Source organism: Leptinotarsa decemlineata, unplaced genomic scaffold, assembly GCF_025532065.1.
Source record: "Leptinotarsa decemlineata unplaced genomic scaffold, Ldec_3_MD MMD2_tig00026354_RagTag_RagTag, whole genome shotgun sequence".
Lineage (NCBI taxonomy): Eukaryota > Metazoa > Arthropoda > Insecta > Coleoptera > Chrysomelidae > Leptinotarsa > Leptinotarsa decemlineata.
In genome coordinates, this window is record NW_027412702.1 from 1,464,245 (window position 1) to 1,491,492 (window position 27,248).

Sequence of the window (27,248 nt, forward strand, 5' to 3'; positions counted from 1 at the left end):
ATTCCCCCTTAGTGAAATGTAAATTTTCGCCATCTCTTTATCGAATGTAAAATTACGCTTGTATTTGTGAGCGATTATTGTATTGTTCATTCTTGTCTACAGAAGCGCATCGGTTTGTCTGACGTGTGCATTAGAATATTTTTGTTGTTGGTGAAAATAAATAAAGAAGGTGAGTGGATTTCTTGTAAAATTTCAATAACTAGTCCAATAAACAGATGAATTCATTGAGTTTTCTCTTTATGCATTATAGAGTGTTTTTTTTATTACAAGTATATCCTAACCTCACATCGCGAATTATTTCATACTATATGGAATAGAACAACATATTTTAACCGATTTTCAAATAATTACAGAACATATATTTGAAAATGTTTGTGATAATTACTGAATGGTATTGAGAAAAAGAGATATACTCGATAGCAGTGGCGTGACTCATCAGTTACGCCGTATGCAGGATCCATTTTAAAAATGAATTTCGATGAGGAATAAAGTTTCGTATTGGTGATTGCAAATATCGGACAATGTTAAATCGTAATTTTATTCACCTAAAAATATATGAACGTTTTATTCGTATCTCTCATAATTTTGGATGAATTTGAGGATTTGTGATTCTTATTATTGAACTTGAAAAAATTTTTGCGATGGGAGGCAATCGAGAAACACTTTAGGACCTTTTTGTTTCTGCTGAAGAGGTGAACAAAACATTTCATCACCACTTCATACCATATCATTATAGCTATATTTGCTATATTTCAGAAAATGTTGGAAAACATTTGGAAAAATCTAATTTTTTATTTAAACGGTTGAATATATATCAAAAATTTTTGAGAAATATTAATATTGAAATCAAACTAGTAGTAGTTTTTCTCTAGGAATGTGTGTTTGTCAACTTACTGTGTTTTTAGATTTCTAAACCTATTCATTTGATGATATTTCATTTCTCTTTTAGGATAAAAACAGCAATTGAAGAAAAAAGAAAAAGAAATATTACTTTCATTTCTCTTTCCGAATAATACCACCATGAGCAAGAAAGAAAATGTGTTAATTTGAAGAATGGTTTTTGTTTTGTAGAATTTCATTCCAAGAATGTATATGAACAAATTTTGTATATACATATTTTTTTAATATATCAATGTGTAATATGTCTTGTGCATTCAATTATCTAAAGTATGAGGAAAAATGGCCACTTAAGAGTCAAGAGTCAACATCCGATTGAGGTATCATTATCTTCAAAACTACTCTGAATACGGACCTTCTTACAATGGAATATCCCAAGGTAATATAACCCGTAAATGAAAAATTACACCATAAAATTTTATCAGAGTATAGAATTCCACTGTGAAATTATATAAGAGTGTAAAATTCTACTGTAAAATTTTGTCAAGAGTGTAAAATCTCGATATAAATTTATATCGCAAATTTACCCTATAAAATTTTATTTCAACACAAAAGTACACTCAAAATGAAAAATTACACTGAAAAATTCCACACTTGTCTTCGGGGTAGAATTACAAAATAATATTCCGCTTGGAATGTGAGATCACACACGAAAGTAATTTCTCGCTAATATGGGCGGTAATTAAATTGCCACCGGTACCGGTGGAAAAATTTTTACCAGTGTGGTTTTGAAGACCTTCCGAGTCTCTATCCTACACCGCTGTGTATATGAAAATCGGCCAAACCGTTCCAAGCAGTTGAAATTTGCTTCAAATATGTTACAAATAAATCAAACACCTAAATGACTTTTGATTGCAACAAAATTTTAAGTAACAATTTCAATTATTTTAACAAGTGCTCGAAATGTTCACCGTTCACTTCTTGACAGAAAAAAAGTCGGTTCTGAAATTAATTCCGAACGTTATTAAATGTTTCCGGGGTAATACCGTAACATACATCTGTTATTCGGTCCATAAGTTCCTGGAGTGACTGTGACTGCGTGGCGTACACCTTAAATTTTATGTACCCCCACAGAAAAAGTTCATGGGTGTCATATCAGGTGACCTAGCTGGCCATTCAATGGGATCACGTCGGCCTATCCACCGTTCCGGAAAATTCTCGTTAAGTCATTCTCAGGCAGGTCTGTAGTACTAAGGGGGTACACCATCTTGTTGAAAGGTAACATCCATGGTAAATTCATTTGGGTTTGCCCCAACTACTTCTTGAATACTGTGATGGATCTGATTTTGAAGCATATTGAAATACAGATGCCCAGTTACATTTTCTGACATAAATATTGGACCTATGATATGGTCACCTAAAATACCAGCCCATATGTTGATATTCTCTGGAGTTTGAATTTGACCCTCTCGAAAAACATGCGGACTTACGTCTGACCAATAACGCACATTCTGTCTATTTACTGTTCCATTCAGAAAAAACGCACTTTCTTCACTAAAACAAATAGTTAATGTAACCGGGATTATGGGTTATGCGGTCAGACATGACCTCACAAAACTGCAGTCTTCTATCCGGGTCGTCTTCTGTTAATTGATGCAGCATTTTTAATTTATATGGGTCAAATTTGTGTTTTTAAGATATTTTTTCACATTGGTCGTAGATACGCCACAATTCGTGGCAACCGTTTTTGTTTTTTGTTGCGGATTATTAACAACACCTGCCAGAACGTCGATTTGCTGTTCTTCTGAACAGATCCAAGTCCTTTTTCCCTCGTTACGCAACCAGTTCTTTGAAAATTACTAACCAATTCCCTTAAATCGGTACGGGATATTGAATTATTTGGGAAGTGCTCATTAAATATTCTTTCTGTTTCATGGTAATTATGCCTAGCTTCAGCGTAAATTAAAATTGTTTCGGTGTTTTCTTCTAAAGGAGACGGGGGCGAGGCATTTGAAAATTATAAAGAAATGCTGATAGATACCTAAAAAACTGTCAAAAGTATCGATATGATTAACCTCAATATTAGACTGATATTAAAATGGAATGCGAGTTGGATTCTCCACCAAAATAACTAAGGTATAAAAAACTGAAACAAAAACCACAATTTTGAAATACCAATAATATGCGCACCTGTTTTACCAAAAAAAATTGATTTTCCGACCAGAATCAGTAACGGAGTTAAAATTCAGTTGCAATCAATAGTTAAAAAATCCATTTGTTAAATATTTGGAGCAAATTTCAAACGCTTTGGCATACACATACACAGTAACAATCCCAAGAAAAGCCAATAGTTTACTCTACATAATGATTTCGAAATAAAAACCTCAAGCCTTTTCAATATTAGGCTAATGATATCTCGTAAAAATATGTCACAACGCTTGTTAGTTTTCAAAAAAGATACATAAAATCAATCGTCATAAGTAAATCTTGTAACGCCATTTTTTTTCACCTTCCCGTAACTTTATTGAAAGGTTTAAAGAAGTCAGTGGTGATTTTATTAAAGTTTTTTTCCAGCAGAAATAAAAATATCTAGCATTAATCGTGAGAAGTTTCACATACAGTTATAGAACAATCTCAGAAACATTCATTATCATTCGAATCGAAACTGTTTTACGTACGCAAAACCTTCATGAAATGAAGTTTCGGTTGATTTAGAATTCACAGAATGATATAAAATAGTAATATTTCGAGTACAGTTCTGTGAATGTCTTGACGGTTCTCAGACAAAATTAAATATTGATATTCCATGGTACAATGGCTTTTAAAACTATTCTATCGATTATTATTTACATTTGACGAAATATATATGAAAGTGTTTAGAAGAAACCAAAGTCAAGGTTACTACATGGCAATGTTATAATAACAGCAACGCTGTTCTGGAAATGCTCACCTGGTGTGGTTTTTGTTGTGAGTGCTGCTTCTGTTATTGTTTTCGGGTGTTCTGGTGTTATCCGTTTCTTCCAATGAAAGGGCGTCTGCCTGATCCAGAGGGGAGTATGCTTTTCTGTCTTTGCCAGCACTCTGAAGACATGCTAAAAAATAAAAAAAAAAATATTAAAAGTAGTACAGAAATATAATTTTATTGCAGTATTCGTTCCGCCTATATCCCCACAGTAAACTAGCCTAGAGTGTCGAAATTGCCAGGCAAAGATCGTAACTTAAAGCAAACTAAGATTATATGATGAAGAAATGTTCAGTTATACGTGTACTAGAAGGATAATATAATTATTACATGAGAAGAGAAAAAGGCGGAAATCAGTGAAAGTAAGAATGATTTTCCAGCACCCGATCTCCAATCTTTTGGGCGGGCAAAAACTGAAAAATGGCGCCCCCACCCAATTATATTCATTTTTACCTTTATCATCTTTATAATTTCAGCTATCAGATGTCCACCAATTGATTGATATTTGGACATTGGCCTTCCGAAATTAATGCATCCATTGCTGTCCTTTCTGTGTTAAGCCTATTTATGCACAGATATATAGACATGAACGTGTAGGATATATATTTTATACATAGCACAGGATGGGATTCAATATGAAAATATGTACAATGGAAATAAAAATCAAATATATTATTGCATATTATGAATTGAAATTACAATTTTACTCTTCGATCTTTTGTTCAGCAAATTTATCAATGGCCTTGTCATAATTCAACTCGTGTGCAATTCGATTTTCTATCGCTAAGATTGCAAGACTAGATAATCATTCCTAGCTCATAAAAGATCGCAAATAATTTTTAATCAGTTTCAGTTTGCTAAAACTTCCCTCACAGCGTTCGAATGTAGTAGGAAGCGAAGAGTAAATTCGCAGGGCAATAAAAATATTAGAAAAATCATCTTGCTTCTCATGCGCATAGTTCTGTTGCCAGAGATAGAAACCGTTAGCTATACCGAAAATCCACTCACACGGGACAGTATCTGAACCACGAATCCAACCACCATCAATCGACTGAAAGAGGAATCATCAAGACTCTATTAAACCATGGAAGGTATCGAAAAGGAACTGGTTTTCATCAAAAATGATCTTCAATGGAATGGCTACTCCAAAGCGATGGTGGAACAGACTTTGGTTAAAACACAGCAGGAGCCTCGCAAGGAAGAGAAGCCGTCACAACCAGTGCTTGCACTTTCCTACATCAGAGGATTATCGAAAAGTATAGGAAAAATTGGATCCAAGTACAACATCAGAGCCTGCTTCACATCCGGAAACACTATCCGTAGCAGCCTCACGAAAACTAGACCACCAAACGCGGACTACGATTCGACGAATTGCATTTACCAAATACCCTGTGAGTGCGGAAAATCCTATATCGGTGAAACTAAGTGGCCATTGAATGTTTGCATTGCTGAGCACAAGAAACACATACAGCGAGGGAAAACCAGCAAATCAGGAATAGCAGAGCATGTTTAGACCCATCAACATAACATCGAGTGATCCTAAGCTGAGATCATACACATGGAGGAACATTGGTTTAGCAGGAAGTTCAAAGAAGCCGGAAGGAAGTTCAAAGAAGAAGTTGTCTAATGTATTCAGCCAAGCTAGCATAGGGATACGCAACATATTGAAACCCATAATCAAGCTAAAAATGGCCAACTCCCGCCAAACAGTCAAACCATACTAAACCGGTGAAGCGGAAAAAGGAAAGTGGAGATAAGTGAAAGTACTAGAATGACCCCTAAATAGTCATCTCTCGAAGAAATTAGTCCAGTCATCACCCGAAGATGATTGTGGATACTAACAATCGAAACGTCGTAAAGTAACTTGGCTTGGAATCTCTTGACTTTTTATTTTTTTTTGTTCAATTGTTCTATTTTTACTTGTATTTTATTTCACTATTATTTCATTTCAGGGTTTTTTGCTTAATATAGTTGTTATTTTCAGCTATTCATTTTCATTTCTTCCTTTTTTATTAGTTCTTTCAGGGATTTAAAATCATTTTATATAATATCAGACAATGAAAGTCTGAACTAATCAAATTCACTATATTCATATTTCTGCGTGGCATTAACTGGATTAGTTGTTCCGTCGGGTGTCTACCACACGTACCTACAAAATCGTAGGTCTATATCAGGGGCAAGGGGTAAGGTGTTTTTCACCTGAACCTGGAGCATGTCATATGCACCTCTCCGGAATATTAATCATTACTCCGACTCCCACCCTGGGGTTTGTGTTTGTGAAGTTGTTTCCTGGCTTTGTCTGCAGGTGGCGCAGTGGACATCCCACTGAATTAACTGCAGAAAGATTTTATGACTATCTAGAATTATGTTTCTTTGGTCGTGATTACCCAGACGGTTCACACCGTTCTGAAGAGCCCATGCCCGGTACTGATGATGGGACAAGTGGCAAGTACCCCAAAACTGGTCTATCGGTTAGTCGTTTCGATCAAATAAAATAATTTCTGCTTTGTATAGTGAGAAATAAATTGCGACGAATCTTCAAAATCAGACGTTGCACAGGTGCCTGATGGTTTTACTTCAGTTTTCGGTGCGGCATTAGTTGGGTCAGTTGTTGTTTTCCGTCGGGTATCTGCCACACGTATAGTCGAAGTACCCTTTATTGTGAATACTTGAAGCTATCGGCATCTTAAAGGCTGAAATAACCCATACAGATAAATAATGCCGCTGCGAACTAGTCCACGTGGACTGAATAATTGGCGGTTCGTATTGGATAATTTTTACTAACCGAGTTTTATGATTGGCTGAAGAGTTATGAAATTTAATATGAAGTCGTGTTACGGTAACGAATAAAATGTGGGGATAAGTATCGCCGTTGTGTCGTCAATGTTCAGTTCAGGAACTGATCGCGATTCGCATAACATATCAACATAACATCAAGTGGGCTCAAGCTGAAATCATCCACAAAGAGGAACACTGGTTTAGGAGAAAATTCAAAGAAGCCGCATATATGTTGTCCAACAATTCATTTAGTCAAGCTAGCGTAGAGATACGTAACATATGGAAACCTCTAATCAAGCGAAAAACGACCAACTCCCGCCTAGCGGTCGTCTTCCGCTAAAACCAATGAAGCAGTGAGAGGGAAGAAGGGATAGGTGAAAGCACTCGAATGACCTATAAATAGTCAGACTCTGATGAGTAAGTCCAGTTATCACCCGAAGACGATTGTGGGTACTAACCATCGAAACGTCGTGACGTAACTTGGTTTGGAATCTTTTAATTTTTATTTTTCATTTTTTGTCAATAATATTTTTTATTCTTTTATTTTCAGCTTGTATTGATATTTTATTTTTTTGTTGTTGCTTGTATGTTATTTCTTTGTAATTTCAGTTTTTTGTTTAATAAAATGTTATTTTTTGGTTGATCTTTTTAATTTTTACAGACTCTTTCAGCGATTTCAAATCAATGTATACTATATTACACAATGGAAGTCCAAACTGATGAAAAAAGGGCAGTATTTATTAATCACGTTAGATTTACATAACGCTTTTGTCTGAAAACAAATATTTGTTTCCCTCTGAGCTCTTTGTTATTGGTTCATTTTCCGTTTTTTACAGATTATCATGATTTAATATAATTCATATATTTTTTGGAGATTGGAGGAGTTTTCATCATGTATTTTCTTCAAATATCGAATAATTCCATCAAATATTTACTTCCAAAGAGTTATAAGTCATTGCAGACAAATAATACTGTTTACTTCCGTTCATTTACAATCTGGGTTATAAGGGAACTTGAAAGATTTGACACTAAGAACATACTTTCTGCAAAATATGAAAATTAAGATGATCCGATATTTCGTCCGAGAACACTTCAAAACAATAAACATCAGATTCCTTAGAACTCCTAAATAATTATCATTTTCATTCTCCTATTTTTATGAAGATTCAATACGACACACCGTTTGAACTTCGCTTCGTCTAAATCACATCTCAGCAAAAAAATTAAGCACTTTCATCAATCATTTTCTCGGATTTCGTGGCACATAAATACGTTTTTCGGGTAATATAAATCAAATGACGGCTTACAAATATGCAATGTGTTTAACTAATGAGACCATTTGATTTACTGAAATTCTTTCGCGTCGGGCGCTAGGCAATTAGCCGACGAACAGCGTCGAATGGCGTCGTTTTTCCCGAAAGTCAACCATTCTTTTTCGAGGTGACTGATCAGGTGAATATTATCCTTGAACAAAGGATTTCGTTCTGGAATGCGATATTAAAATGTATTACCTGAAATATCTGGTTGTTGTTATAAATTAAATTGAAGAAGGAGAATTCATTGTAAGTATGAAACAATTTAAAAAAGTTGATAAAACAGGTTTTTTAACAGCCGTTTTTCCCATATGATCGACAACCTTCAGAAGTCTAAACTTGTGCGAGCCAAGCATTAACGAGGTCTTACCCATCAACGTGCCATTTGTAAGACTTTGAATGTACGGTTGGTTCATCATATTCAATGTAAAATTGCAAGTTTCCCTTTTAGTTGACTTTTATCAATTCTATTCTCCAATATATTCACAGATGACGTTTACTCATGAGTGTATCTTACTCAAATTGATTATATCGAGTTTGTCATTTGATTCATATTCATTTCGTTTTATGTGCTTCATTTCAAATAAATTTCTGTTTTTTTTTGTTTATTCATTAAACACCAAAATCGATTTTAATGTTCATTCAAATTATATAATGTTGTTCCTTTATTGTTATTATCGTTACTTTGAATTTATGAAGTTTCACTGTTTACAGTGAAACAGTGCCTTTTTTCTGATAATTATTACGAAAGTCATGAAAACGGCCTTAGTGACTCCAAGTTTACCACATTATAAAATTTTCAGAATATTGGAAGGGTGCTTTTCCTCACGTGCAGGACTTAAACCTTCAATTCAATGCCACAAAAATCCAGGCATCGGTTTTCTCCAAAAAGATAAGTGTCTCCGAACCGGATATTATAATGTCAGGACAGACAATTCCGCTTTCTGATTCGATAAGTCTGTTGAGAGTTAAAATGGATACCAAAATTTCTTGACACAATCATGTGCTGGAATTCCAAATGCTGCTTCTCAAAAGCTTGGAACACTGTTCCGAACCAGAAAACTGTACACATCTCAGCAACTTTTGATGCTTTATAAAGCTCAGATCAGACCATCACGCGAACATCACTTGCAACCTTGATAATCTGGAACTTCGAAGAAATGTTGGAGGTTTGTCTCTCTTTTATGGATACTCTCACGGGAAGTGTTCAAGTGACGTGTCACATTTGATTCGACCAAGAGCGGTACATATATTACCAGAAATACGCGGCGGACTGCGGCTGCTCATCGTTTTGAGGTTAAACTCAAAACAAGTCGAACTTCACTGTTCAAAAACTCTTTCATTTGGAGAACTGCGTTTATATGGAATAAACTACCTGAGAACGTTTTTCCAAATGGATTTAATCTCCAGCGATTCAAATCCAATGTGAATCGCTACTTTCGCACAGGCACCGCTCTTAGAGCAACCTTAAGGATTTTCCTGTAATGTTTATGTTTCGTCAAAAAAAAATCGTTCCAACACGGTTACGATTTTTTATCACAAAACTCATATTTATTTCTATTGAAAGGTTATTCGAAACAATTTTTTTTTCGAAAAAAGAGAGTGCGATCATCAACTCCGGCAACCCCAATATATCACTCTAATGCGGTACTGTTTTTCATTCCACAACTTGTCCGACAAATGTTCACCCTCGTTTCTTCAGTACGACAACCTGAATATGTCAGTTATGGCAGGTAACCCACTTTTTGTGATTACAAATGTTATGATCTCAATTCTTTTCACTTTCAAATGAAATATGTTTATTGAAAAAAATAGGAGTCTGACAAAACAATGGTGCAAACTCATAACAAAAATTCAAAAATTGCTGGCCTCGGGGTCTGCCAGGTTGAAAGCCAAAGATAATTTCAACCAAGATCGTTTTGAAAGGTTTGCGATTCGAGACGTTTTTCCTATTGATATTTAGATAATCGAAATGAAAATTATAGAGCTTTAACGTATTATGGACAAACAACGGAAAAAGTGGCTTCATTTTTGAGAAAACGATATATTAAAATTGCATATAGAACGAGTAATACGTTGGGAAAGTTAGTGAATAAAGACAAAACATCCAAATGCGAGAAATGCGTGTCCTAAGGTATATATTGGTCAAACTTGCAGACCATTTAGGAATCGAATCCAGGAACATCATATAAAATAATGTTTGAATATCAGAAATACATAAACTCGATACTATGGAGAGCCTCGGCTTTGTGGAATTATTGTTTATTGTAGTTTCAAGAAACTACTCTGTTTTTGTACATTGTTTATATTGTCACCAAGAGACTGCTAATAATAAACTTATTTAGGAATCACATTCGGGAACATCATATGGGCTATGTAAATAAGAAAACAAGTTAATATAATAAACTTATTTAGGAATCACATTCGGGAACATCATATGGGCTATGTAAATAAGAAAACAAGTTCAACATATTCAAATCATTTTTTAGATAAAAATCATATCTTTACCGAAGAGTTCGAAATTTTACACATAGAAAATAAATGTTTGAAACTGAATTATTTGAAAGCAATGGAATAAACTTAAAAATTCAAACTTTCTAATGAATGGACAATTGGATTTGAATTGATCACCACTATTGAACTTAATTTTTTTTTTAAACCGAGGGTACTATTATTGATGTAGAAGTAAGGTAATATGCTACAGATAATCATAATTGAAGAGGTCCCAATTGCAGTTACCTGTGATATATGAATATAAGCGAAATAAGCAACTTGTAGTATTCAAAGACTGTTGAAAAATTTACTGTGTTAGCGAAACATTTCGTGATATATTTTTCAAATAAAGTTCGTGGAGATCAAATCGTGAGGTGTAATTTATATGAAATTACTATAAATCTTCATCAGGTAATGGCCGAATCAATCAGAAAAACAAAAAGGTTTGAAATGAGTTATATGTTCTTGAGTTCTTCAGGAAGTATTGCAGAAGCACACAAGAACTATTACCCACAGCATATAAATAGCACAATCTTCATAAGCAACAAACATATGGTACAATGCACAGAAGCAAACGCCAACTGATGAGAGGTCCCAAGAATGATGAGGATTAGATTCAGAATAGATTTTTTTCAATAACATTTTGTCAGGCTGACAATCTGATACACTATTTTTGTCGAACAGAGCTATAGTTGAAAAACGTATCAATTCATCGCTTATGGTTTTTGTCCGAAATTGTGTAATTGCAAAACCTAACCTACCACAAAATGCATATTCAAGTTGTCGGACTGAAGAAACGAGGCACGTTTTTGACTATCTTTTTCAGGCAACAATGAGTGATTCAAATCAAAAAGTAGGTGGGAAAGAAAAGTTTTAACTCTCTACTTCTCCATCTTCATACAGAAAAATGTGGGAATTTTTCAAAGAAAGGTGTCGTGCAACATAAAAATAGGTACCGCGTTAAAGTAACATGTTGCGGCTGTCGGTCTCGATGTTCGGGCCCTCTTTTATTTTCAAACAGTTTTTTGTTTTGACGCACAATATATCATTCAAAATGAAAATTTTGATGTTTTTAATAAAAAATCGTGACCGCACTTAAACGAACTGAACTGTGCGACGAAAGAGCACTCATCGCGCACTCAAATATTTTACAATTTGTCAGACTCGTTAAAATTAACCAGAAAAGACCATTTCTAGACGCTGTACTATTATTTTTCTAGGTGTGAAAAAGGAACCTTCTTTAAAGTTTATAATTTAGTGATTTGGTTAAACATTTTTTAGGAAACCGTGATCTGAATGTCACCACTTTTTCAAGGAAATGTCAGTGGCAGCATAACCAAGATTTTGATAAATTTCGGACCATACTCTTCATCGGTTGAACAAAATACATCACAATTTCATCCATTTGACACTAATGACAGGCTTTCCTGATTAGTATGGCCAATAAATTCATTTATCTTCTCTCACAACAGACTTCCCCAAAAAAAGAAGGAAAGTATTACATTTCAGTCTTTATCTCTATGTTGAAATTGAAATGGGCTGATGATAAGGATCCGTTTTTGACTGATATCTATCTTAAAATCCATATGTTGGGAAACAATGAAACTAATCATTATATAATATATAATAACCATAACAAAAGATTTGTTTGATGCACTTGAATAAATAGTTGAATAATTTTAGGTTAAAACTTCGTCAAACATTCTGGTAAAAACTATCAGAAGAATTGTAATAAATGCATGTATCAAACTGTTTAGGTAATGCTAGCTTAACCGAAACAGTTATTTAAGTTCAATATTATTGCTTTTTTGGGGTCTTCATGAATGAGTTTGTTTTTCTTTCACAATGAAATTAAAAATGAGAGGAACAGTGTGGCCTTAATTTATTTACCAATATTTTCATCAATGTATAATCGTGAATTGAGATTTATATAAAATCTCCTTATGAAATGAACTTGATGTTCCATACAGATTCGCCTAGTTTTCTCTATGCTCCTGTTCTGCTCCCATAAAAGTTTATCCGTTGTTACTATATACTTTTTCAGAAAATCAACTTCGACAGCCGAATGCATCCATTATCCCATATTTTTTCTCGTGGATTCTTTCAATTGTAATCTCAATAGGTCCAAAAGAGTCGATTCGTATCTGACGATTGGTGCCAGACCGCAAAGTAGTAATGATTTCCTGCTCAGCAACTCAGTCATAATCTTTCGTAAAATACAGAATATCTCTCTGGAGTCGTTGAAGAATATTTTGTTTTTGTTAATAATTGAACGATGAGTTCTGTAATGTTATGCTTTGGATTTAAAACCAAAAGTTTCTCCTAAAATCATGAGTTTGTCGATTGACCACCATACTCCCGAGACCTTCTGTTTTCAGAAAACTATCGGGAGCATGAAGTCTATTTGTTTAAGGTGTGACTTTTTCTAGTGAATTCTATATAATCACTATTTCAGTTCTGTGGATTTCTAAAATATCCAATTCTATCTTTTTTTGGTCTTGGTCTTATCTATTTCTACGAACCTATATATCCTAAAGATCCTGAATAATAATTTGGAGTTTATTGCAAAAGCAATGGCCCATTCACCTATCTATTTTCCACTGAATGAATGATTTTCGGGTATTGCTCAATGACCTCATCATTGGATTCAACATTTGACAGCTGAAACAATTTATACGTTTCTGGATTTCTCGGGGACGTTGCGTCACGGAAATTTTGAATCGTTCTGCTCCCGATCAGATCTAGTGGAAAGAGTTTTCGAGTCAGTCTCAAACTAGAACTGAATCCAATTCTAATATTCTTCGAATGAATGATATCTGTTTTAATTTCAAAACGAATGTTTGGAGCACAAGCTGAATGAGAAAAAGTGATTTTTATGTAATTCGATGTTCATATGAAAGTAGTTGTTTCGGCAGGGTTTTTATTCAGTTTGAATGCAAAATAAACTCATCTGTATGATCTACATATCTTCATGAAGAGTTTTTACTGTAGTTATTTTCTTTCTGACTTCTCCATCAATGTATACATTACTAGGTATGAAGACTAGACGAATATAGTCAGTCTACTCCATAATCAGCTATTGAAGTTTGCAATGCAAGTATACGGAACCTCAAACTATCGACCTTATAACTCAGTCAATTCATGAAAAATATAGTGATTTCTTAGCTTACCTTCGATTTGTTTCATAGGCGTTACAGTGGAGTTGAATGACCAGTTACTCATATCCACACTGGAATAACCAAAATGAGATTGATAGGGCATAGTTGTGTCCATCGTTGAAGAGATGTCTTTTTGAATGAATTGTTGCAAATTATTCATTTGTAACTTTTTCAACGAGAAATATTTCTTATAACGTTTTAGCGATGTTGTTCATGAAACTGACCATATCAGCTGTGATGACCTGAAACAAAATAAACTGATTCACTTTTTTGCACGAATGAATTCTTCTGGTGAAAATTACCTTACCAATTGATACTGATACATTATTAAATTCTAGTGTCAAGAGCAATGAAAATGGACAAATAATTTTACTGAAGCTTATCTGTATCTGTAGAGTAAGGAGGGTGAGTATAAGCCCACAGTACTAAGGCCACATGTGACCCATTGTACATCCTCCCGAGGAGTTGTCCTCCTAGGTCATCGTCCATCCTGTCCTTTCCAGGGAGGTGGACAGGTCACTGGGAGACATCTCCTTTATATCGGCAGGTGTAGGCCAAGACACGCCGAACACACACTCTCTTATTGACGATAACTCCGGGCACTCCCACTGGACATGCCTGACAGTCTCATCTTCCTGTTCACACATCCTGCATAGAGGTGTGTCCACTAGCCCCATATTATGTAGGTGTTTCCTTAGCTAACAGTGGCCAGTCAGAAATCCTACTGTAAGGCGTAGATTTTTCCTGGTCATCGCCAGATATTTCTTCGGCGCCAGCTTCCCAGGGTCGCCCAAGGCGATCCTGGCAAGATTACATCCTTTGATTTCATCCCATCTCTTTGAAGATTGAGCATGGGTGTAACATTTGACAAGTTTCGCAATTGTCGAAGTCATCAGGCCGTGGGTGCCACTTGGTCCTAAAATTCTTAGTCCAGCCGCTTCCTTGGCTAAAGAGTCGGCAATGCGATAACCTTTACTCCTGTCGTGCCCTTTGACCCACCTCAGGATGATGTTATTATCTACCGAGCCTTTGGCTAAATCTTGGTAACATTCTAGTACTAGGCCTGAGGTTATACGTTGTCTGTTCGAAGCTAATAAGGCTTGTCTGCTGTCAGTGCAGATTGTTATGTTTTTACCAGAAATTCCTTTCTTGGTTATTTTTTTTGTAACGATTGAGATACCAACCAGTTCTGTTTGGACCACACTGGTATTTATTCCCATACCCCACTTAATTCTTAGGCTTAGTGATCTGGAGTACACTCCACACCCTGAGCATTCTTTGGTTTTTGAGCCGTCTGTATAAATTCGTATTGCATTTGTATCATCTGACTCTATGTTCTGCTTAATTTTTATTTTGTAGGGTTTATTAAACACAAACCTGGGTTCAGTTGAATCGCTTGTTGCCTGCAGCAGAGGTTGCGCAGTAAGCGCTTCCCGCCACAGGCCCAGCCTCAATTGACCCATTCCTACTTCGAGGTTTACACCAGCCGTGCGCAATCGTATCATGGCCATTAATGCAACCTTAACGTACAGATCAAGAGGTATCATAACCGTGATTAATTCCATTGCCGCGGTTGGTGTTGTTCTCATGGCTCCTGTAATGTTTTAACAAGTCAGTTGCTGTATTTGGTATGATTTTTGGATGGTCGTTGCTTGTAGAACTTTCAATCCCCATGCAATGGCTCCATACGTTAACATAGGTCTTATTATTGCAGTGTAGTTCCAGGTGACCACACAGGGTGAAACACCCCATGCGCGTCCCACTGTCCTCCGACATTGCTCATAAGCCACGTATGCTCTTTTTGCTCTACTCTGTTGATGAGAGTTCTATGTTAGCTTCCTGTCGAGGATAGTACCAAGGTATTTCACCTCTTGAGATAAGTGTAGTTTGCTTTTGAAGATTTTGGGAGGTTTTAAGCCCGTTAAACTTTTTTTCCCGGTGAAACGGACCATCTCAGTCTTCTTGGGATTGATCGACAGTGAGTGTTCCTAACACCATGTTTCTATTAATTTGAGCCCATCCTGCGCTCTATCGCACAATGTGTTTACAAATTTGCCAGTCTGCAAGATAACTGTCATCTGCGTATGCAATTGTGTAGAATCCATTTTTGTTAAGGTGATTAATCAAGGTGTCCAGAACAATGTTCCAGAGAAAGGGTGATAAGACCCCTCCCTGTGGACATCCCCTCATGTCCAGTCCTTTCACTGTGATGTCTTCTACATTAATACTTATTGCTCTACTAGAGAGCATCTTGAGTATCCATTCTCCTACTACCAGGAATGTATTTGCTGGATAATTATTGGAAAGGTTGTTTTATCAAACGTTCCCTCGAGATTTATGAATATACCCAGGGTGGATTCTTTGTTGTCCAATGATCTCTCCATTCTGCCAACCACATGGTGAAGGGCCGAATCAGTAGACCTTCCCGGGGTATATACATGCTGATTTGGATGAAGTGGGTTGTCAACTAGTACTCTTATGCACCGCTCACATAGCCTCTCCCTGGTTTTTAAGAAACGATGTGAGACTTATTGGTCGGAATGCTTTTGGTAGGGTGTAGTCCATCCTACCTGGTTTGGGTATAAATACTACTTGCATTTCTCTCCACTTACTGGGAATATACCTCAGAGCTAGAGAGGCTCTGAATATTCCAACCAGGTGCGGCATAAGAGTGTCCAGTCCCCATTGAAGTAGGGCTGGTCTTATACCGTCAGGTCCTGGTGACTTGAAGGGGGACTGAAGAGAGTATGACAATGGAGAGTATAGTTTGAAAATTGGTGTTCACTCTGAAGCAGTAGAATTATTTCGTGAAGAGCAAGTGATTCAAGACAATGGAGAGTATAGTTTGAAAATTGATGACTACTCTGAAGCGGTAGAAGTATTTTGTGAAGAGCAAGTGATTCAAGACAATTGTTGCTTTCAGTCAAATATGTGGTATACATTTTCAACGTTACTTCGTGTTTCCATCGACAAATGATATTATCTATAATTTATTGACTAATGACATTGTTTTTCAAGGTGATGACATTCCCCTGCGAAGTCTCCATGCATGGGATCGACAGATCTTTTTTGTCTTTGAATATCAAAGACTCTCTAAGGCGGTCAGTTACAAAACCAAGCTCCGACATCGACTGCCAAACGAGATTCGTCCTCTGTATTCCACTGCAGTTCATCTAGTTGTCTTGCAATGACAGCTGTAGTGAAAGACAGAGGATAAATCTCGTTTGGTGGTCGATGTCGAAGCATCGTTTTGCAACTGGCCGTCTTTGATATTATAGGATTGAGTTTTTTGTCGATCCCATGTCAATCCCATAGACGAAATGTCCTAGGGAGACTTAGCCTTTTTAGGTGGTTCAGCTCAACCCACTGATAGGACCTTGACGGGTCAAAATAACGCTGTCTGGTGTTAGATCACAACTACATTATTATAGTTTTTGCTGATTCATTCATGTTTCGAAACGCATAGGGAAAATCAGTATCATAAAAACTGCAACTCCACTCTTTTGAATGTACCCAATTGTAACAAACAACTCGCAAAAACTGTGTGGAACACCCATTGTCTCCTTTGGTGGCTAAATTGTACATATTTAAGCAGATTGGAAATGGAACGGAGAAGAGTTAGATTACTTTCCGCTGAATTCGATATAAAGACAACGTATTTGCTATTTTCGACTCTCAAGCAAAGTGTAGGAGTTTGTATCGACACTCAACAACAGACTCTTGAGTATCGATTTTACAGAAGAAATTGAAAATAATGTGGAGCTACCATTCTTAGATGTCTTACTTGTTTGAAATTGTTTCTTGGCAAAAGTTAAAGGTTCTGTGAATGTTGTCTATTTTTCATTATATGTTTTTCAGACAATGGGTGTCCAAACCTTCAAAATTTAGATGTCTTAGTAATAAGAAATGCCCATTGTTTAGAATTTGATACCTATAGAAACCAGTGATTTCAGATATATTCCTCACAACTCCCACCTTCGTTCTAAAAAAAATGATGATACTACTTGTTCATAGGCTTATTACAAAGCTATTTAACGAATATAGATTCAATATCGCGAAGATTGTTAAAAAAAAATGCTTCTCCTTCAAACTTAGTGGACAAGTTAATCAGGAAATGACAAGTTTTTTCATGAATTCTAGACTCTTCTCAAAACAAAGAATCAGTATTCACTATTGTTATACAGTAAGGACCTAAAAAGTCCTCCCCCCTCGTTAACTTTTGAACGGAACAAGCTATCGAGGTCGGGTAGAATTCAGGTGAAATGGTACTACTTTTATTACTTTCTGGCATAAAAATTATTGTGGTCACGTGGACTAGTATCAAGAGGGCACCATCAAATTTTTGTTAATGTTAATGGTAATTAAAGGGGTGTCACGAGGCTCACGTAGGACGATTTTCACAAATACCGCTGTATTTGTGAAAATCGACTAAGCCGTTTCAAACTGACAGCGTTTGAAGTTTGCTTCAAATATATTTTTTATGAACTAAACACCTAAATAACTATTTAATGCAACAAAATCATAAGTAACAATTTCAACTACTTTAAGAAGTGCTCGAAATGTCGGTCAATGACCACCGACCAGCGTTCAAAATGGTATATTAAACATTAAATCAATATTATTTCTTGGAGACAGCTCATCGAAGGGGTACGTGCCTACAGATAATGGAAAATAATGATTTTTTTTCATCTGTTTTAAAATCTGTTTTTCCGTTTTATGTAAAGAAACATGAAAAATAAGATTTTGACTTCAACAATTATTTATTCATTCAAAATTTTTGTAGATGTACATAAAATTAAAAAAAGTTTGAAATACATTCTGATATACCTACACCGATATGGAACAAGAAATCAATATCATATTTGTCAACAAACTTGCTGCCTAACCAAGTAAAAACAGTATTGATGAAAAAGATGAAGGGTGGATTAATAAAATACTTTTACAAACTGTTGTTATGATTTGAGCAATTTTCTCAATTATATGTGAACTCATAATTTCAAATATTTCAATGTGTACCTTAAGTTTTCATTTTTAATTATCTTTGATATATTTTCCACTGCACTACCTAACTATTTCTATTATCAATTTTTTTCGTAAGTGACAATGCTAGATATTGTAATTAATAGCATGAAAATAAAGATAATATAAATTTGAAGATATATAAATCTATCAGTGTCAAACGAACCGTTTCTCCAAAATGTGTAATAAACTCTCATATAACTAATTAATTCTTCGAAACTGAGAGTATCCAAAATCATAAGAGAATTGTTGATGGATCTTCGCACTCAGTATACAACGTTCGATACAAAGCTCAGAGATATTTTCATATCTGTTGATGAGAACAAATTAAAAGCGATGAAAATCAACTGTTAGCGGTCGCTTGCGAATGTAATCAAGCTTTCGTTGCCTACTTCGCGTTTTCGACTCCTTCTTTCATACCTCGGTAACTAGATATACTTTATAATTATGATGATTTAGAAGGTTCTTGAACTTTCCTTACTAAAATTGAACACGGCGCTATTTACAAATTTGTTTATCGTAGAATGGAGTAAATATTTATATTAGGAGCAATGTCGAAGTGTCGATTCTGATAGTTTACTCTAATGAAAAAAAAAACAATATTTTCCCATGGAACAGTTACATGATAATAAATTAACGAATTTGAGAAAGGAACAACGAATGATTTGTTCAGTTATTTCATAAGTGAAAACGGTCACATAAAATGTCAAATCACTGAAATAAAATACGATAGTTTAATTTCCATTAGATCGCTAGTTTTAAGTTTGAGTTGGTTGAGTTTAACAAAAAATTTAATTATATGTATGTGACTACTCTCAGGTACATAAAAAACGGCCACCTGGAAATGTTAACAAATTTTCATCTTGAATGACTTTTTTATTTTTAGTCCGATTTTGTTTCTTTTTCAATATATGGTAGAAAATCCATCCTAGAATACTTCACAACAAATAGATTTTCTAATAAGGCACGATTTATACGAGGTAAAATTACGTTGTTGTTTCTGATATGAAACCCCCTGTGGTAAGATACAGCCTTTAAATGACACTCAAAGCCATCCTCCTGCTTGGTTCATTCCTTAAACACAGTTCTTTCATTCATTTTAGTGAAGCAGTTTGTTGCAAAATCATTAGTTAATGAATAAAGCATTGCAATTTCTCTGCGAGTTCTTCAGTCTTTACAATGAATATAGAAGAATTGACAATTAAACGATAAGTAACGAGATTCTTCATTCAATAATTTATAAATTTGAAACGAATCTTGATATTAAAATTATTGAAGAAACAAAAAAGGTGGTTTTGAGTGTCATCCAAAAGCTGTATTCCACCATAGGATGTCTTGAATGTAGATAATCAAAACATAACTTTGTTTTCCCTCATAGATTGTCAACACAAAAATCTTCTAGTTTTTATACGATAGTGTTTACACTAGAATATTTCAGTGTCTAAATCTTCTAGACACTAACGTGTTGAAATTAGAAGAATCTAGTTCACCTTGCAATAAATTCTTGAACGGCAAAAGCAGAAACTGCATCAGAAGTGAAAACAAACTTCTTCAGAGCTTGCTTTCAAACGATAATTTGTCCAAACCAAAGGCAAAGAAACCCTCCACACAGATTCCCTCATATGAAAAGGTTGCTGCGGTCATTAGGATGGAAATCTAGGATGATAATCTCAATATCCACCAATCAACCGGAATCTTCACAGGTACGCTTTTGGAGCTACTCATTCCGGCCTGAATGGCCACAGATTACCTGACGGAATCGGAAGAGTGTCTCCTATATGGTGGATGCAGTTAATATCCTACAGTCATGAAAGGGTGTCTCCATGAAAGGGTGTCTCCATGAAATGCTTCACAGGAGACCTACTTCCAAAGCCACACATTTGGATTGCATACCTACTTATGGAAGTAGTCGCAGATCAATTGAGAAAATGGTACCATATGGTGTATCGACCTTGGAATAAATTATTCTTCTCAAGAAAATTCAAGCCCTGGTAGCAGAGCACATACTCTGTGCCTGCCCTGCTGCGAACATGATGACTTGAAAAACTACTCACCACATGAAGTAATCGGTTTCATTCAGATGCTGAATTTATTTGGTCGATGTTTTGGTTAGTTTCCGGGTTCTGCTGTAGTCTTCTTTGGTTACAATCTCCAAACGATTCAACTGCAACTGCGGCAGACATCTTCAGTGGCATGATCGAAGTACTCTTCTTGACGTATCAACTAAAACTGAAGCTCTCATTTCTGCCATGTCATGTATAGTACTGATTTTTCGCGCACTGTCTGTGCTGCTGAAGCTCTCTTGGTGTTTGTGCATTTCTATGGCTTCTAAATACATTCTTGTTAAATAATGATTCGACGTTGCAAGCCTCTCGGTATTTTCGAAAAAGATCTTGTGTTTCCCGTTCGACTATACATGTTCAGCGACTGCAGACTTCTCGGTCAATGCTCCTTTTTGTCTGACCGATATGAACTTTATCCTAGTTACAGGGGATCATATAAACTCCCGCTGATTTAGGTGGATGAGCTTTCTAATTTCTTTTGACTTGTGTCAAAAGAAATTAGACACAAGTCAAAAGAAATTCAAAATTAGAAATATCACAGTGTACGGCGAGATTTTCATAGTGAATACAGGTTTTGAAAACGGAAAAGGATTGTTTCCCGAAACGTTAACCACTTAAGAAAGCTAAATATCAATATTTAATTTTTTCAATTTGTAGGCAAAATTTATGAATACGACAAGTTACTGACTGACTAATTGGACTTGCCAGTCGTTTATATTACGCAGTAACTTTTCAGGGTGAACTTTTCAGATTGCTCTTTTACCACACTTCAGCAGCAGCACTTCAGGTGAACGTTATCAACCACTCTTCTACATGAAAATATCACTCAACATTGCCCCTAAAAAATTGCAGTAAAAACCATTACTCATGATCAGTTTGCTGACTTAGATTTTTTTAAGTGTATTTATAATAAAGGTAGTCAATCAAACGTGTATTTATATTCTCCATTTTGGAAATTATTTTAATATTTTGAAAACATCAATTATCAAACAAGTTGCTAATTAACATAAAAATTACTTGAAATCAAAATATCTATCTAATAGATAATTTTTCAGTCGAGAAGGTAAGATTTGATTCTCCTCCTGCAATCACTTAGGTTAGGTTAGATTGAAAGTGAGTGGGTCTATTCGACCATCCACCGAAACCCGCAAGGGTTTATTGTGGCTCCCACCTATTCACACTTGACCAAATAAACCCAGCTTCTTAACGAAGCACATTAGTTTGTATGGTGAGTGGTCTTTCAGGTCAGATGGTAAGAGTGCCGCTCTGCCGAACTCTAAAAACCTGATTCGATCCCCAGCGGGGCAGGCACAAACTATATGCTCTGCTCTTCCATCGTTAATGAGGTAGTTGCATAGTGAAGATGCACGATTCCCACCTTGATACCCGCGACAACCTTCCCATAAGAGGGTTTTTGCACGTCGGCTACACCTGACGATGCCTTAGATTCAACCGTGCAGGGCTTTTTCGCCTCTGGTTTTGCCGAATCATCACTTGAGCGCAAATGTCTGCTAACCTGCTCATGGGGGATTTGTTCCTCCACCTGAGATAGACTCAGTCGTTTCCCGGCTGCACCACCAATTTTTTTTTTAGATTCAGTTATTTGATCAGGAGTTGGAGAGTTGAGAAGCTCTCGCTCTTGATCTGAATTTACAGGGAGGTCAGTTGGAGTCGTAAGCTTGACATCCATCTCCTCTGTAGACTCGCTCCCGATCTAAATTTACAGGGAGGTCAGTTGGAGTATTAAGCTTGACTTTCATCTCCTCTGCAGACTCAGCGTGAGAAAAAAATTTTAAGTTTACTCTGTCCATAAAAGTACCACGAGTAGCTAGGGAAAGAAGGTCAACCACGGTAGAGCCCCGCATTACCGTGACAAGGAGATGCTACGACGAGAGGGCGCCCGGTACCTCGAAAGTTCCGTAGAGCTGATAGGCTCAGTGTCATTGATCCTTTCGGCACGGATCCACACACATTAGGATTAAGTCATCGTTGGGATGCCATTCAGTTGTGGTTCTGTTATTCCCGTATCCAGCGAGGCTACGTGGAAGCAGGCATCCGATGGCCGGTTTGCTCAAACCCCACATCCCAAAAAATCTGTTCAAATCTAAAAACTAGAGAGTTTATACAAGTTTCTCTAATCAAAACTCTTGCAATACTCTTGAAAATTCGTTTTTCTAGAAAACATCTTTGGTTTTTAAGAAAGAACGGTTTTGGCTTTTTTCTTCTTCATCTTTTATACAGAAAAGAGACAATCTTCCAGACTCAAATATCATATCGTTTTAACCTAAGCATGGTGAACATTCAACAGCTGACAAACTCCTAAAACCAAACACAAATTGTGAAAAGAAATGGTATCCAATCTAATCTAGAAGTAATTCTTTGGCAATGAAATTTTCAATAGGGGTTTTTAATGAAAAAAATACCCGAGAAACTCACCACCGCATATATGCTCCTTAAAACGCTGTTGCCAAAATTAATTTCTATCTTCAATACTTTTCTGGCGATTACTGAATTGAATTGAATTGAATTTCGACAACTGAAAAATGATGTGAGACTTCAGGGTTCCTAAGCATTTTTTTGTAAACTTTCAGAGTCGGAGGCGCCTATCATCAGAGTGGAGTCATGTGCATTTGTAATATAGGAATGGTGATTAAATCCATGACATATAAAAAAGAAGGAAAAGTTAATAGCTCTAACCCATTGCAGAAAAAATATACATACAATATTATTCAACTAACATAATAATAAGTAAATTTGTAAAGATTGAAATAATGTGTGTACGAGTAAACAACTGTAGATGTTTCAACGTCGCCTTGAGAAATCATTGTTCATGAACGATAAAAAGCAATTCAACGGTTCATCTCTATACCACAATCATTGAGATTTACACTGTAGAATACCGGAATGAAATCGCAAAATATTGTAGCAAAACATTCATCTACGTTTTGGTTGTGACTCATGATATTATAAGTATTTGTCAAAAATGATAATAACCTCTCCAATAGAGTGAAAAACTTTGGCGAAACTGTAACTCAGGAAACTAGCCAGAAATTCTCCAGATCAATCGTTTTTCTTGAATGGGGGACTTAATCCATTTGATACATAGAGTTGGAACCTCTATAGCTAGTATTGAAAACACTTTTATCACACTGGTACATGAATATTGTCTCTTGACAATATAACATTTAGAGCAACGTCAATCAACAAGTATCAAAGCTTGATGACTGCTCTTTAAAAAAGAAAACATGAAACTTCGTCCATGCTTGCTAATTTTCGAAGTGATAACTTCTTATGGCAGGGTAAACCGCTTCGCGATACAGCGCCAGACTGTCTGGCTTCCATTTCTCTCACGCATACATCAGAGGAAAGCAGGCTCCTTCTCTCTCGTCGGACAAACGCTCAGTGTTTAGTTTGCGTTAAACATGTACTGTTGACAGTATTATAAAGATCTAAGGCACAGTTTTTTTGGTTTTTGAAACGGTCATTCAACAAATTGTAGGTACTCGTCTTCTGATAACTATACCAGAAACATACTACTGCAATTGAAATATTTATTTTCTGGTGTGCTAGGACACTTACTGACACAAAAGCTATTTTTGATAGGAATGTTAAAAGTAAGGTTTCATTTTGTTAGTGAAAAAGTTTTCGAACCGATCGTAGCGAGTTGAGCATTTTCACGAACAAAATAAAACTTACTTTTAACACAAATATCATACAAAGTTTATAATACAACTGTCCTGTTTTCATAAAAAATAAATAAATTTAATATTTCTATAAAAACACATTATGACATCCCTTGTCAGTTAACTATTTTCATGTTATCGCATTTGCTGTGAAGTGGCCGTGTCAGGTGACGCCGAATCACCAGGTGACCAACAAACAGAATTGTTTACAGCTCACGTGTTTTATTTAAAGTCACATTTAATGTTCCTGCTGGTGTTTAATGTCTTGCATAATGAAGAACAATAGTGAGGAATTGTGTGTTCCTGGCTCAGCAGTAAGACATCGCATATTCTAATTTTTGTATCTGGTGTAAAATTGAAAATGTCGAAGCAAATTTCAGCGAAACCGTCTCCTTAGCCTATCTAGAAGAGAAATCAAAAATTTGGAACTCGTCAACTTTGTCGAGCACGTTTTCAATGATAAAGTTAATACAAGCAGATATTTCAATGTAATAGCATTCTTATAGGGAAAAAATGAAAGTTATAGGCCCAAAAAATCAAAAACTCTTACGTTTGAGCAAGTTCAGAGGTTTATAAATGAGGCGCCAGATGAAAAATATTTGATGATAAAAGTTGCTACTATTTTCGGATTATATGGAGCCTGCCGGCGTGAAGAGATAAATCATTGATTGTTCAAATTCCAAAGACAAAAACTAAAATAGGTCGTTCTTTTTGCATTGTTGGAAAAAACATCGACCGTTGCGTTACGCCCTTCTGTTATCAATCATCAACGTTTTTTTCTGAAATGCTCAAATTATAAATGCATTGCCAACCCAGTTGGTATATTGGGAAAATGCCCTCTACCATTGCCGAGTTTCTGAACATCCCGGAACCAAAGGAATATAAAGGTCACTGTTTCAGAAGGTCTTCTGCTTCTTTGCTAGCAGAATCAGGAGCAAATATAACGGATATTGAGAAGCACGGAGGATGGAAGTCTACAACAGTAGCTGAGGGTTATATCGATCAATGTATTCCTTATAAAAAGGTTATTGCTGAAAGAATAATCCCAACAGCTAGGCTCCAGCGTTATAGCATCGTCCTCTTCACTTCAAGAATTAAATGTTAATGCCCATGAAATTGTCAACTCAGATATTTCATATATATCACAAGGCTCTTCAACATCGCAAGTTATTAACAGCAGCAGTTGTTCTAATTGTACTTTTCATATTAATATTCATAAATAATAATGCAATTAATGTAAATAATACATTTGTAACAGAATTTAATTGTATCTATATTTATTGTTCATGATGAAACTTTCTTGAAAATTGAATAATTGTTTTGTTTATTGCTATTTGGTTGAAAAAAATCGTGTTAAAAATACTTTCAACACTACCTAGTATTAAAAATATTTTCAACACGCTACTTTGTAAATATCATCTTTTAATACACTTGACAACCATTAAAATATCACCACATTATTCAGTGGAAGTAAATGAAGTACATGATCCATACAAGTTTTCAATTTCCTTTATTCACCTACTTGTGTAACTTTACCTAATGCAACCTAGCAAATCTTTCAGATTTTGATTTTGTATTATTCAGACTAGTCTAATGTATTTTATATTTATCGAGATGTATATAATAATGATTATGTTCTTTGAATTGAAGGGGTTATATTTTCAGGAGTGATTAATTTTTGAGAAAGAATGTTTTTGGCTTTCTACTACTCTATCTTGGTACAAAAAAATGTGGGAATCTTCCAAAGAAAGGAAGGAAGTAATCAATTTGAAAATAAGTAACTCTATACATGGATGTGTAGATCATGCAAAGAAGCAACTTTCAGACACAAACTGGAAGAAAGCCCTCCTGAAACAGCTACTTCCATATAAACATTGATTTACACGAAAGAAAAAAATTCTTTAGCAACAAATACTTTTATATGAACACTGAATTATACAGAAGATACTTTTCTCTACTTAGTTTGTATTCTAAACATTCGTTATGGAATAAAATAAATCAGATATCATACACAGGAGTTCTATTTTAAATGAATGGTAACAAATTGCACTAACATGGAACACTGTCCTCCTCACTGGTAGACATCGATGTTTCGCCGTAAGACACTTGCCTTAGGGCTCCTCGGTACCAAATTATATAACATTATAGAAAATACACACAGTTCATTCATGAATTACGATTTTTAATGTCACGGAATAAGTTTGATCTACTTATGTCATCGATGACATCGTAATGACATTCATTCACCTATTTGATTTTATTCCATAACGAATGTTTGGAATACAAACTAAGTAGAGAAAAGTATCTTCTGTATAATTCAGTGTTCATATAAAAGTATTTGTTCAGAAAGATTTTTTTTCTTTCGTGTAATTCAATGTTTATATGAAAGTAGCTGTTTGTTTCAGGAGGGCTTTCTTCCAATTTGTGTCTGAAAGTTGCTTCTTTGCATGATCTACACATCCATGTATAGAATTATTTATTTTCAAATTGATTACTTCCTTCCTTTCTTTGGAACATTCCCACATTTTTTTTGTATCAAGATGGAGTAGTAGAAAGCCAAAGATTATGTTCTACTGCAGCAACAAATTCAAAACAGAATAATCAGTCGACAGAGCATATAAAAATAATAATGGATGTATTGAACTTTCGTCACTTTATGATATACCTATGTTTTTTGTATTTGTATCACCTTTTTAAAAGTCAAGTATCTTCATGCCACTACTGACGTTTCACAATAAATAAGTTGTATTCATGACATTAGCGGTTTTCCCAATCAAATTTCAAGATAAATGATAATGTAAAAGTCATTTAAATACCTATATACTCGTAGTATGAAGCAGGTACAAGAAACTTAATTTGAGGTACCAATCACGGAAACTATACAATTTGCCTCACAAAAATGAAAACAAATATATATGATATACCTGTTTGATTCTTTTTTA

At 35.4% G+C, this 27,248-nt stretch overlaps 1 protein-coding gene across 1 annotated transcript in view; it reads right to left on the minus strand.

The window, feature by feature from the left end:
- Positions 1-27,248, minus strand: part of LOC111516300 (uncharacterized) — a 51,461-nt gene that overhangs the window by 23,897 nt on the left and 316 nt on the right. The window contains exons 2-3 of the mRNA XM_074184065.1: positions 13,554-13,783; positions 3,788-3,929 (exon numbers count right to left, since the gene is read on the minus strand). Coding sequence (XP_074040166.1) covers positions 3,788-3,929; positions 13,554-13,701 — 290 coding nt within the window. The 5' untranslated portion in view covers positions 13,702-13,783. The remainder of the gene's footprint in view (positions 1-3,787; positions 3,930-13,553; positions 13,784-27,248) is intronic.